The sequence below is a fragment of the Lissotriton helveticus genome, chromosome 3_1 (genome assembly GCF_964261635.1).
Source record: "Lissotriton helveticus chromosome 3_1, aLisHel1.1, whole genome shotgun sequence".
In the NCBI taxonomy this organism is placed as follows: domain Eukaryota; kingdom Metazoa; phylum Chordata; class Amphibia; order Caudata; family Salamandridae; genus Lissotriton; species Lissotriton helveticus.
The window spans coordinates 1,476,187,196-1,476,201,193 of NC_136061.1; the positions used below are offsets into that span (position 1 = coordinate 1,476,187,196).

The 13,998-nt window shown below is 44.3% G+C and overlaps 1 protein-coding gene across 12 annotated transcripts in view; it reads right to left on the reverse strand.

Annotated features, from left to right (window-relative positions):
• Positions 1-13,998, reverse strand: part of BIN1 (bridging integrator 1) — a 617,822-nt gene that overhangs the window by 51,644 nt on the left and 552,180 nt on the right. For all 12 annotated transcript variants that reach the window (XM_078682096.1, XM_078682097.1, XM_078682098.1 and 9 more), the window contains one exon: positions 3,807-3,908. In XM_078682096.1, coding sequence (XP_078538222.1) covers positions 3,807-3,908 — 102 coding nt within the window. The remainder of the gene's footprint in view (positions 1-3,806; positions 3,909-13,998) is intronic.

Here is a 13,998-nt window from a genome sequence, read left to right on the forward strand (position 1 = left end):
GTGTGTGACTTCAGGCAGTCATCATGTGCCTGTTGTAGGGATTACAGGCGCCATCTTAAGGTCAGGCGAGAGGTCAGACATCTCCTTCAAGTAGTCTCTTCTCTTCTACCACACCACAGGGTCGATCAGTGTTTCGCAAGGGGACCTGCCGCAGTATGCTTGCTTTAAAATGGGGGCTCCCTATGCATCGTGTCGGTGTTCAAGCGCGCTGCTGAAGGGGGAAGGCTGCTCGCCTCCTCATTCGTGTTAGGAGCGACTGCTCTGCATCTCAGACGTCTCTAGGGGTGCAATGCCCGTTTGGCAGCCCTCGTATGCCCAGTATGTTTCTTATTGCTGGGGAGGCAGTTTCCTGACCTGCCTCACTCACCACGCGAGGCCGCCATTTTGTGCATGCACCCGCGCAGCTGCTTGCTGCCCCCGGGCTGGTGCTACTGACCCAATTCCACAGGTCCATATCACGTCTTCAAAGGGCTTAGGCGTGGTGGTTTCCTTCTCGCACCCCCTGCGACTATCAGGTGAGGGGGTGCTCGAAGGCTTGGGGAGGTCTCAGTTATGGCGGTGCCCGGCTGCCATGATGTCTAGGTTGCTGCGAACTGCGCCAGATTCCTCGGGGCACTTTTGGGCTTGTCTCCGTCCGCAATCCTGATCGCAGGGAGATCTCCTTCTCTTAGAAGTCCAGTCCCGCCAGTCACTCCTCCATCGGTCCGGGACTGGATGCAGGAAAAGTCACTCTGACGGGGCTCTGGTGCAGAGCCAAGCAAGATCACGTCTCCGCGGCCATGATGGTTGGCCACCATAAAAAAATGTATCGCCCTCTATGGTGGTGGGTCTCAGAAATGTCATATGTCGTAATCCCTTTAGCTATGGGTCAGGTTTTACCCAGGGTTGAAATCTTCTTTTACCTGGGTTTGCTCCTTAATTTGGGTCTCAGCTGGAAACCTCTTAGCTACAAATTTCTAGGCTTCATTATTTTACAGTCCCCGAAATTATTACTTGATGTTTATAAGGCCAAATATGTTCCGATAGACACCTTCGGCAAAGAAATTTGGGGGTTCGCAAATACGGACTGTATTCCGGTGATAGAGAACAAATTCCTGAGAAATATACTAGCCATTGGTCAATGAATCCCTACCGAAATTGCACATGGAGAGTTAGGCATGCCATATATTGCAGATTTTATTCGGGTTCGTCCTCTCTTAGGGCCTGATTCACAGAACTAACTTAGGACAAAATCCTAACTTAGTACAAAATCCTAATTTAGGACAAAATCGTAATTTAGGACAAAATCATAACTTGAGACAAAATCCTAATTTAAGACTACTAAATGCCTTCTGTGAATACCAAAAGTAGTAATTTAGGGTTTTGTCGTAAATTAGTTCTGTGAATCAGGCCCTTAATGTGGTGTTCGGTTTGGTATAAAGAGGATTACATTTTAATAGGATCATACTCCAGGATTGTTTTCTCTTAGATAATGTGGCTCATATTCCATGGTTACAATACCCAATAAAATTGTTTATGGAATTAGGAAGTCCAGGCCTATATTCCAACCCTGGAGGAATAACAAAAAAAGACCTTCCATGGGTTAAACAGACTTTTTGCCAAAGGGTGGATACTAAAAGGGAAAGTTCTGCCTTGACAAAGCAGACTGTTCAGAAGTATGCCCTGGTTTAACCCCTTGGGCGCGGCCGCGATTCTGCGCCTGTGCGGCAGTTTTATTGAGTGGGTGGGTTCATGACGGCCCCCAGCAGTCATCAGCACACGCCCACCGTGATGCATGATGGCCGGGGGCCGTCATCAGCATGGAAGGGGTTAATCTGTTAGTTGATTAGAGCCCTATCACTTCTTGAATATGTCTCACAGGAAACTACGTCCTCTAGCATTTCTAAGGCTAGATATTTGTCATCAGCTTTTGCTCCCAAAGGGGGTCTGGTATAAATTGCCCAATCTGCGTGTCTCTGGCTGTGATAATATTTCAATTTGTGACTCATTCCAATTTACGTCACAAGTATATTAAGCCTCTGTTGATCCCGGGAAACTTTTGGCAAATCCGACTGGCAAATCTTTATTTACAGCTGCTAGAGTCACCAAAGGTATGTGTTATTGTTTCTTGTTTTCTTCTGGTGTCCTTTAGATTATCCAATAAATCTGTAATGCAGATATTTTGTTACCGCTGGGATAATATGGATCCTTTTAGTTCCATTTATTTCGACTGTTTTTTAAAAATGTTTTTTATATTTGATGTAATTTATCTAAGATATTATTATGTATTGTTGCTACTATATATCGAGCGGTCTACTTTTAGATCTACTACTGTTGTATGTGCTGTACACTTTTATAACTTAAATTTGAACAAAGTTTAATGAACTGAACAGATGTAACCTGCTGCGGAAATGTGCCAAGTCGTTGTACATCCCCAGAAGATATTCTGCCAGGAGGTGCACGTGGTGACCAAAGTCAGGTTTTCTGCCCTAGTTGCGAGAGAAAGAGAGAAAGTGAGTGCTACCGTTTTTGGAGACGATACATTGCAGTCATATTGCCTGTTTTGATCAGGACTGGTTTTCACTGAAAAAATGAAAGGGAGACTATGAGAGCGAGGTCCATAGTAAGGAGCTTACGGTTGCTTGGATGCGGCGCCCCTGGTATTGAGGGGTCCACATTCCATGTATGGTCATAGCTGTGATGTGCTCCCTAAGCTGCTAGAATGTTGTCAGTGGTGATGGTGATAGATTTTGCTGTTCTATCACTGCAGAAAGTGATGGGCTTTGGCCATGACCAACACAAGATCTTCCTAGTTACCTTCCACTTGTGACCATTGATCTGAAAGACATTCCTGTAGTAGACGGATAAGCAGCTAGGCATGGGGTACGATGGCAATACAAGAGGCTGTAATGCCTAAGAGCTGCATAAAAACTATGACTTGAGTTGATGGGTGGGGTGAGAAAGAGGTAAGAGCTGTTGAAATGCCAACACTCTCCGCCCGACCAGTAGGTGAGGAAGGAATTGCACGCAGTATTATGGTGGTTGGAAAAGAGGCAGAGGTTACAAACCTTGTGTCTGTCAGATCACAGGTACTTTGCATGGCACTGGGGGCAGTCCTATAAAGACATCCTTTGCATATGTGTACATTCTTTCCAAAGGTGTCATGGAAGATGATGAACACACAGTCATGGAAAGTAACTCACAATCTAGCAGTTGAGAGGCGGTCGACTAAAGGGTCGGTATTTGAAGGGTACTGACGAAAGCTTTTCAATCATTGGTGTTGAATTGAATGCTACAGCTACAAAAGCTTTGAATATCAACCCTGTCAAGTCCACATCCGAACCAGATGGCGGCAAGCAAAAAGACAACCTCATATTGAGTCGAACAATCTCACATGGAGTCTGTACCCATGTGCATTTCCAACTAAGGTTGGAGTTAGTGCATCTCATGACTCAAAATAATTTTTTCGAAGAGAAAAATGTGCAAAACACAAGATGGCAGGAGTATGCAACACATTCTATGAACATACTGCTTTAGATTCTTACTTACCGCTAGAGGTCTGCATTGTAGAACAACAATAAATAGCATATAAAGAATAATAGAGCAAAACACATATCCAGAGTCACAATATTACAGTTTGAGAAAGCACCATATTCAGTTTTCAATCAGACATTTCACCCCCTCAGTTATCACCCTTCCAAGCAACAGTCAAATTGAGTTATCGAGCTGAAGCAACAAGAGTGGAGAATATAAGTGAAGGTTTTGGCAGGAATGTGTGGAAGTCATGAAAGAGGTTTTGAGTTAAAAGGGTAAAAAGCTGTGTTTACCTGCTCTTCAGGGTTATCAATCTCAATCACCAGAACTAGATCTCCAGCTTTCAGGTCAAGCTCATCCCCGTCAGTCGCTGCATAGTCATGCTGGGCCCTAACCTGCAAAGCCAACAGTAAATTGTTCCGGTCACCAATTCCTTAAGAGATCATATAATATTCCCTTCAGCCTGCAGCCCCACCCCCAAGCAGCCTCCCTCTCTTATAAGTTTTCATGTCTGCAGTTTTTCTGCCCTATGCTTTATTACACTCCGTATTAGCACCATACCCCTTGAAGAAAGCCCTACACTAGGTACACTGTGCTGGAAGCAGCATGTAAAGGAGCTAACCTCAACTTCTGACCCTAGAGAATCTGAAGCTAAGATAGAATATTCTACAGGCTATACCTCTAGACTCAATCAGAATCGATCATCTGCAAACCCATAGGTGGTGGTGCCTCTCCCAATAAAAAGTGTCATTTCCTAGACCTATGGCAGACAATAAGTCTCCTCGCCTTTTAAATTTCATACCGTTGGTCCTCTCTCTCTCTGCCTGGTTTGTTCCTCCAAAATGTAGAACTCACCCACAAAACTAATAACATTAAAGCACAGTCCAGACACTGATGTGAAGATCTTTAACAGCATCAACACTTGCCCTCTAACTAGGCAATGACATACAGGGTGACAGAGAAGACCATAATAAGGTCAACTGTTACTCCACAGAGACATTTTGCAACAGTGCCCAAGTGGTATACACATAATTGCATTTTTACACCATTATTTTAACCAGTAATTAGGCCAGTGAAGGCTGCAACAAACAAAAGGGGGTGGGGCAGGTGGAGGGAATGCCCTAAGGTGGGGGGGGGGTGGTGGTGGGGGGGGGGGGTAGGGCAGGGAGTGTTGCGCTGGAGTGTTAGTATTAATGTATAGATTAAAGAATTTACCTGAAGCCGCTGGCCGCCTCCCCCATCGCACCTCCTGTCCTCTTCCGGGTCCCAGCAGCCCCTAGGACAGACTCCCATCTAATCCCCGGATTGGCCTGAGTGGGCTGGAAAGACGCTCCGCTCAGACCAGGGAGTCTGTGGGGTTTCTCCAGCGCAGCTGTTCAATGCAGTCTGGCTGGAGAAACCTAAGTGCGCATGTGTGTTTTGGCCGGCCTGAGATGGCCGGCCAAACATATGTGCACTTGGGGAGTGCACATAGAACTCCCCCCTCCCCCCCCCCTCTATGCCACGGCCCCTCCCCTCTGAAGAGCCGGCAAATGAAAAATAAAACGATGCTACAACATAGTTTTATTTTTCATTTGTTGGCTCTGTTCATATCTTGGACAGAAAAACAAAACATGTTCTTCAGTTTCTTTAACTTTAGTACATGCAGGACAGGAATCTAATAATAAACCAACCGCCTCCTTTTCAGGAAATTTTAGCAGCAAATTGCAGTATCTGAATCTAACATATAAACTTTTAGCAAGGGGGGGCGAGATTTGTTCCAGGAAGGATTCGAATTGTGAGCATGATTTTATAGCTAAAAATTTAGATGATAACTGACCACTAGTTAAATTATTAGTATAGTGATCTCCCACCACCTTCCAGTACCTGACTTTTAATCTCAGTAAATCACCTCTTGTAGCCCTATCAAGGTGTTCCCACAGATCCAACATTTTTATTGACTTACACCAATCTGCAATATGTTTAAACCATGGTAGTTTTTAGGCACCATTAATCATCATAACCTCCTGTAATGTGTTTTGATAATCAGTAAGTTGAGGGGTTATCCAGAGACGCAACCAGTAGGTTAAGGGTTTCAGGGCAGCCAAATCACCACTTCTCTTCAACCCAAGATCGCAAAAAAGGGGAATTAGAGGAGTTGTAATAGGTCCTGAAATGAGGGACCTAACAAAAAGGTTTTCACAAATCGTTAACTTATTATTGGCAGTTTAGCCCCAGATCTCGGGTCCGTACAGGGCTCCGTTTGGGCTTTTGCACGATAGATTTCCAATGATGGGGATAGGGGTTGGGAGTAAGATTGTTTGTAAAATCTTAGTATAGATTTAGATCTTTGACATAGGGTTAGGTAGCTCTTGTTTAACTGGTATTCCAATTGAATGACTGGTTCAGACCTATGCCAAGGTAATCAAAGTTTTTTACCCGTTCAAGGGGTATGTGTGTAATCTTCATCTCCTTTAGACCTCCCCATACTTTCCCAAACACCATATATTTTGTCTTAGAGGTGTTCAGTTCCAATCTCCTGTCCATACAAAATTCTAAAAGTCGATCCAATAAAATTTGCAGACCCATAGGTGTTTTATATATTAATAGGGAGTCATCGGCAAAAAGCAGGATAGGGACTTTCTCACCGTTCAAGGAGGGTGCATCATTCCTACACCCATTAAACGACTCGCCACAGAACACACCCGTCACACCCCTTTGCTGTATCGGTATCTTCTCTGTTAGTTCGCCATTTTTCCCCCATCTAGTCTATGGAGAACTGGGGTTTTTTAGGAGTACATGGAAATGCTAGGCGCACAGCACACGTTAGTGTTGGGTATAGATAGGTCTGGGTGCAAGTAGGCGAGGGGAAAAGGCCCTAAACCCCTCCAAGAGTGTGCCAGGCACACGCTATACAACGTAAGAGCAAAGACCAAATGCACACCAAATTACAGTATAGAGAGAGATGTCTCAATGGACATTAATAAGTACAAGTAACAATGTTCAGAAACAAGGGGAAGCGATTGTAGTACGATTCCTCTTTTATTGCATGGATGGCCAGCCGACACGTGTTTCGTCGTCAAGCGGTGACAATGCTTGCACGACTCATCAGGGCTGTAGCGCGAAGGGAATGGACCACAGGTCGCTAAGCCGGTGATACTTCCGACCTGGCCCCTGCTCGAGACCAGGTTGACGCTTGTTGGTGGATGTGGCTCCAGATTCAAAGGGTCATGCAGTGAAAACGATGCTTTATGTTGAGTAAACAGTGCTCCAGGCGACTGCAGTAAATTAATGCCACCAAATGAAATAAAGCATCCGCTTCGGGATACTAGAGTATCTGAGTAGAAGGGTCAATGGTAAGTGCCAAGAGTCTTGTGATCCCTCAATTCCGCGAGATCGGTTGTTTGGCAAGAACCTGCGGGATGGGTACCTCCACGCAGCGGTTCCGGGTGCGGACCCGGAACCGCTGCGTGGAGGTACCCATCCCGCAGGTTCTTGCCAAACAACCGATCTCGCGGAATTGAGGGATCACAAGACTCTTGGCACTTACCATTGACCCTTCTACTCAGATACTCTAGTATCCCGAAGCGGATGCTTTATTTCATTTGGTGGCATTAATTTACTGCAGTCGCCTGGAGCACTGTTTACTCAACATAAAGCATCGTTTTCACTGCATGACCCTTTGAATCTGGAGCCACATCCACCAACAAGCGTCAACCTGGTCTCGAGCAGGGGCCGGGTCGGAAGTATCACCGGCTTAGCGACCTGTGGTCCATTCCCTTCGCGCTACAGCCCTGATGAGTCGTGCAAGCATTGTCACCGCTTGACGACGAAACACGTGTCGGCTGGCCATCCATGCAATAAAAGAGGAATCGTACTACAATCGCTTCCCCTTGTTTCTGAACATTGTTACTTGTACTTATTAATGTCCATTGAGACATCTCTCTCTATACTGTAATTTGGTGTGCATTTGGACTTTGCTCTTATTTTTCCCCCATCTGACCTGGGCGTAATTGTCCATGTGGAGTCTGGCTATCACTGATACCAAGTCCGCTGGGCACCTAGGTCAAGCATAGTCTTCCATAAATAGTCACGGGCTACTAGATCAAATGCAGCTCGCAGATCCACAAATGCTACATAGAGCTTCTGTTTCCTAAGTAGCACATATTTCCATGTTGATAGGGTGAATCTGAAAGCTTGGTCACAACATGCTTATTTTGGAACGAAACCCCGCCTGGTAAGTTGACAAAATCATGTGATCATCCATCCAGCCTTGAAGTTTATCTAAAACCTGCCTAGCAAAAATCTTTTGTAGATGGTCTATCAGGCTGATGGGACTACAATTGGAGGGGATAGCAGCATCGCCCTTTTTGTAGATGGTAATTATCTCTGCTCCTCTCCAAGTTTCTGGTATATTCCCACCGGCCACTATACAATTAGACAAGAGATTTATGTACGGGCCCATATCATAGGTTCTGATTTGTACAAATCGCCCAGTATCAAATCAGGGCCCGGGGCTTTACCTGCCTTTTATCTACTTATCTCTGACAGAGTGTCTTCTATGCTGAAAGCCAATACTGTGTTGTTTGCATTCACCACAGGGGCAATAATTACTGAGTTTTGTTCGCCCCTGTGGGTATTTAAAGCTCCCTGATCCTCCATTCTGGAATATAGTTTTGAAAAATGGTCCACCCAAGTCTCCGGCTGAATATGATAGCTAAGAGTGGAAACATTCTCCAAGCTCCCCTTTGAAACAATGTGCCATAAGAGGAGACTGTCTCTACATTGAGCAGCTAGGACCAGATCTTGCCAATTTTTGTCAGCAAAGTCTTGCTTTGCTTTACTTAGCGCTGCTTTATAACTATTGCGAGCCAAGATTACTTTGGCTCTAGAGCACTCTCTAACTGCTAGTTGCAGAACCTTCTTGGCTTTTATATAGCGCAAGGTTTGCCCAAAGGCACCAGAGGGCTTTACATTATCACCAGATTACATTACATGAGGTAAAATGTTTTTAAGGCACAGGGAGATTAAAAGATGTGCCCAAAATCACAGGATGTTGAGTCGACGTCCGGACTCAAACTTGGTTCCCCAGTTCCAAATTCGTTAGCCCCAATCATTCGTCCATTTGGACTACATTCCATGTACTGCCCTTATGGCTTTGCACTAATCAGCACGAATTAGGAGTGTTTGGATGAGAGGCCCAGCTCCTTCCTGGCATGTTTGCTCTAAAGCTGTGTATTGTCACAAGGTACCAGTGTGTAAAGGTATACCATTTCAGTATAATAAAAAATCACCTGGGCTCTTGTGTGTTCTTTTTTGCTGGAGGCTCAGGAGGTCGGAGGTGGGGCCTGGACGTTCATGTGGTCCCGCACCCTGCAGCCTTACACCACTTGTGCCCAGTATACTCAGTTCAGTTACCCTACTTTGCACTCATAGTGAGGACAATTGCTTCCGACTTATCTGCGGTTACTCTGACCCTGCAAGTTCAGTTACTAATACCACGGTTACAATTTTACTTGTATTAAATATAGCACTTACTATCGCTGATGAGGCGAAGGGCTTTTTGGTGAGTAGCAGGCTACTGCGGGACCCAAAAAGCATTACGAGTGAATTAGTAAAGGGAAATATGAATTCATTTGAGTGGTGGACAAGTGAGTCTGTTAGTTGGATTGAAAAGCATGAGCAATTCCAAAGTGTATCAATGATCTTATGGTTTCAACTTGCTAGACTCACACAAAAAAATGAAGTGTTTATGTTTTTCAAATGTACATTCTCCGTTTCGTCCTTGGGTGCCCCTTCTATTTACAGCCTGCGATTAAGAGCAAAAGTGGACACTGCTGTTTGTTTCTTTTCTGAGAACACGACTCAGCCACGGAGATAGAGGGCACTCTGACAAGTAAATACTTGATATTTTCGAATAAACGTATAACCAGGTTTTACGGTCCAGTTTCCGTTAACTGTGCTATCTGGGTTATTAAGCACTCCCTTTGGCTCCTGGTGAATGTTGGCCCCAAGGTCCGATATCAACTGTAATGTTACAGGCATGCTTGATCAGTTCAGAGATTCGTATTTCGTAAAGCGTTTCAGTTTCTACTCACTTGAAAGCGCAAAAATACCCCCTTTAAACCCCCCCCCCAAAAAAAAGACATCCTGCTATTATTATGAACAGACTTTTGTTTTTTTAAATACTTTTTTGTTCCATTAACCAATAAGTCAGTTATTTAGTACTGCTCGTTTCATGGTCCTGAATTTTCAGATTGCTGTAGGCGTTTCTAGTTGTTTAAGAGTTTAGGTCCTGCTGTCACCATGGTCAAGTGCCTTCTTGAAGATCCATTTAGCGTTTCAAGGATGGTACATTTACTGGTTTCTTGGATGGTTCTGCAGGATCTAAAGGCAAGTATTGTTTGGGCTAAGTAGTCTGCACTGTGCTTGCAGCTCACATCTGTAGTTCATTACTTCCGGTTCCCATCTGGCGCCGCACATATTTATCTGTATCCCGGTGGACAAAGAGAACATGACTTTTCTTGACTTGCCGTTTGATGTCCCTTGTAGGAATAATGTTCGGGTTGCTTCCAGTTCCTGTCTACCTCTCCTCTGGGGTGTGTCGGCCTGAATTTCGTGACAGGATAGTTGGCTAATGGACAGTTTTCTCTGGTGCTGTAGGAAGGTGGGTAATTAGCAGGTGGAGGCAGGTACCTACAACTAGTTGTAATACCACAATCATTAATAAGGCCCAGTCAAGTCTCAATAAATGAATCCTTGATCAACCCTTGGTAGTTTGGCAGACAGGCAGTCAGGCTTAACTTAGGAGACTGGTGTGTAAAGCATTTAAATTTCACCAAAACCGTAAATAAATAAAAGACACAACACAAAAATCCAACACCAATTAAATTGAAAATATGGCTAGGTTTAAAATCACACCAAAATAACAAAAATCCAATGTAGGGAACCAGAGATATGATTTTTTTAAAGACGAATAAGAGTCAAGCATTTAAGAGCATAAACTGCCAATCACGGCTATCTGGTTGCACAGGACCGGGTTAAATCTAAAAGTTCAAGCCAAACACGATGGAGCACGGTTCGAATACAGTTCCAGGTTAGCCCCGCTAAAGATTTACCTTCTCAAGTTCTGTGTCATGAGTCCTGTTCGTGGGGAAGACGGTCGCTGGGAGCAAGGAGAGTGCCACTGGCGATGGTCTGCAGGTAGCTAAGAGCATCCGGGTGCATGGACGGACGGGCTGGAGCCTGGAGTTTGCTAGGACGATACTTGCTATGTGAAGAGACTAACTTGCACCTGCTTGCGCTGATCCTTTGTGCGAGTGGTGTGGTTCTGTAGAGAATTGCCCATTTGGTAAGAGCCCAAACGCTGAGTTTAAGAGCTCAAAGCACTCCAAGGGTCCATGACCTGAGAGGCACCTCTTGAAGGTCGGGAACTCATTGTAGACAGGTCCAGGAGCTGTAGTTCTGTTGGTCCTTGGTTCCATTGGGGAGATCAGTGTCCTCTAGCACTGGCCAAGAGTTCAAAAGCTCTGAATTGCTACAAGGGGGTTAGGATGTAATTCCCCACAATGTACTTGTGCAGTCCCGGAAAATCCAGGTGTAGCTTGTCAGCTGGAGTAGTCCTCAGTAGGCTGTTGCAGGTTGCTTCTTCTGGTCATGGATTACACTCCTTATCATTTAAGATGAGCATGGTCTTTTCTTGTGTGGAGCCTTGTGAGTGCAGCAAGCACAGTCCTTCTGGCTGCAAGCCTTCTGTGGTGCAGTCCAAGCATCCAGCAGGACAGTCCTTCTCCAGATGTTTCATGGAGGGGTCTGAGGGGCTCCTCCAGAACTACCATATGTATTCCCCATTCTGGTCTGGCATGAGGGGGGGGATACCCCAACCAATGAGGTTCAAGTTGCCACCTTCAGCCTTGAGAACATCATGAGAAGTGTGCCATATTATTGTGCCAGAATGCACATTTCAACAAAAATCAAAGTGAAGAAATTCTCTCCTTTGAGTGCAGGTCTGGCTAACCCAACCCACAGGTGTGGCTAACTTTTCACTACACTCCCCTTCCAGCCCTTCTCCTAATCTAATTAGAGGGGCTCCCATCTGGCTGGGGATCCTATGACATCTGTGCTTCTACCTTTGAAGTCAAGTGCATTTCCCCAGCTCCCTTCCTGTCCCTGGCTTCTTCAGGAAGCAAATCTCTCATCAAATGGCTGTATTGTTTCAGCCCTAGGCCTCTTCACACCTATTCCGGGAACAGCTCGGCTCAGGCTGTCACAGGCTGGCCAATCAGAAGAGGCTCCTACAGGACTGTTTTAGGTAATTTCAGGATAAAAAAGTTCTCAAACTACCTTTCTGCAATATTTATAATAAATCTGCCCTAGTAAGTCATTGGATGTTTTTGTAACTATTATTTTAATACTTTGAGTTTCATTGCTAGCTAACTCCAATAAAAATTCTGACTTTATTAAAGTTTAATAAAGCCTGCCTGTGTTAGCCTATTAAGCTGGCAGCACTACAATGGGGAAAAACGACTGTTTTCCCCCCACCAGGTCATATAAAACATTTATAATGTCCCTAATTTTTATAACAAGGCACCCTACCCTTGAGGCACCTAGGACAGACCTTAGGGATGACTTATATTAATAAAATGTAGTTTGCGACTTTGCAAGTACTTTTAATTACCAAGTCGAATTAGGAATCAGTTTTATTTTGAAACAAGCCTGCAAGGCAGGCCTGGCTTTAAAATGACACCAAATACCAAAGCAGTGCACACTCAAGTGCATTAAGTCCTTTGGGGTCTCTAAACCTACACTAGGCACTTGAACAAAGTGTGTACCATAATACTTGGATTCGCCTCTGAAGGGTATAAATTCAATTTTAAAAAATCAAGAATTGCCCACCTCAACGTCCTGTTTTTAGGATATAAGTTATCAAGTGAAGGCAAATGCCTGGCAGCCAACTTTTTAGAAAAGTGTGCGCTGCTCCAACCTAAAAAAATGCTGAAAAACTTAGTCAATTCTAGGTTTCCTAAATTTCGGAATAACTTGCATTCTAAATTACGCAGAAAGGGTTAAACCTCTCTACGAATTAATCAAACCTGATTTCAAAACAACTAATTGGACTAAAAAAAAAACCTGAAATTTTGCGTTCACTGGAAACAAACATGTTGGCAACTAAACATTTACAAACACGCGTAAATATGCTCAACTTAGTGATCCGAATCATTCCAGGAAGATGCATATTCACGTACTTAACCTTTAATGAAGGTGAAAAAGTACCAATAGCTTATAAATCACACTTGTACACACAAACTGAAATTAAATTCACTTCAACAGAAAAAATTCTGACAGCGGTTCAAACCGCAGTAGCAAAAGAGAGAACCCTCGCACAGGGTAGATGCATAATGGTCGTTACTCCTGTACCTGCCTTAGAGGCAGTGACAAAAGCGAGCATTCCAAATGCAAAGGCTTTACATCCGAGATGGATACAATGGGTTAACTCTCTTGCTGCAACAGACGTTGAATACGTTTTTGACCCCTATTTGAAAACGCAAGAATTTCTCCAATACGAAAAAGAATGTCCTCTGCCCACTGAGATTCTGCCTCTAGAACAGTACGAATGAATAATTTATACAGACGGATCAGCACAGCCCGCAATTGGGGGTAAACAAACTTATAGTGCTGCGTACGCAATTGTTAAAGGTCGCTGGCGTAATGGTAAATTCCGACCTATGGTCACAAAAACTCAATCTCTCGGAGATTGTACAGCTCAGCGAGCTGAATTACAGGCTTTCAAGATGGCGCCTGAAAATACCGATCGCGAATTCCCCACACTCATAGTGTGCAATTCGTATTATTGTGTCCAACCTTACAATGAATACTTGCAGAACTGGATTCAAAACGGTTTCAAAGATGCAAAAAGTGGCACAATCAAGCATAAGTTGCTTTGGGAACAAGTAGTTCAGTTACAAAAAGAACTACAAAAGACTCACGTGATACATACACAGTCATCAACGTGATGGCGTTCACGTTGCATGGAATTCATTGGCTGATGAAGCAGCTGTTCAAACTGCTCACATAGCTGCAATCACTCGTTCAAAAACAAAAATAGACGGCGAAATAATGCTAGCTGTCAATGCCACAAGCAAAGGTAACGGTGCAGCGTTACCTCTAAACCAAACGCTCGAATATTCATACATAATTGATGCCAACTCCGTTCCTTTAGCTCGAAACCCTGGAGTGGGGGATAGAGTAATTCCAAACAGGAGACATAGAGCAGCTTTGATACACGAAGCACATATGGGAGAGGGTCTGACATCAAGAGATCTCTAAATCTAGATTAGAATTGAAAGAGACTTACTGGTGGCCAGGAATGAATGCCCACATTCACGAATTTGCAATTAATTGCCATGACTGCAACAGAGATCGCAGCATAGAACACCGCCAGATACCCGACTACAGTGTAGCCAGCCCAGTACAGACACCATTGTTAGACAGCATTAGACTGTCTAC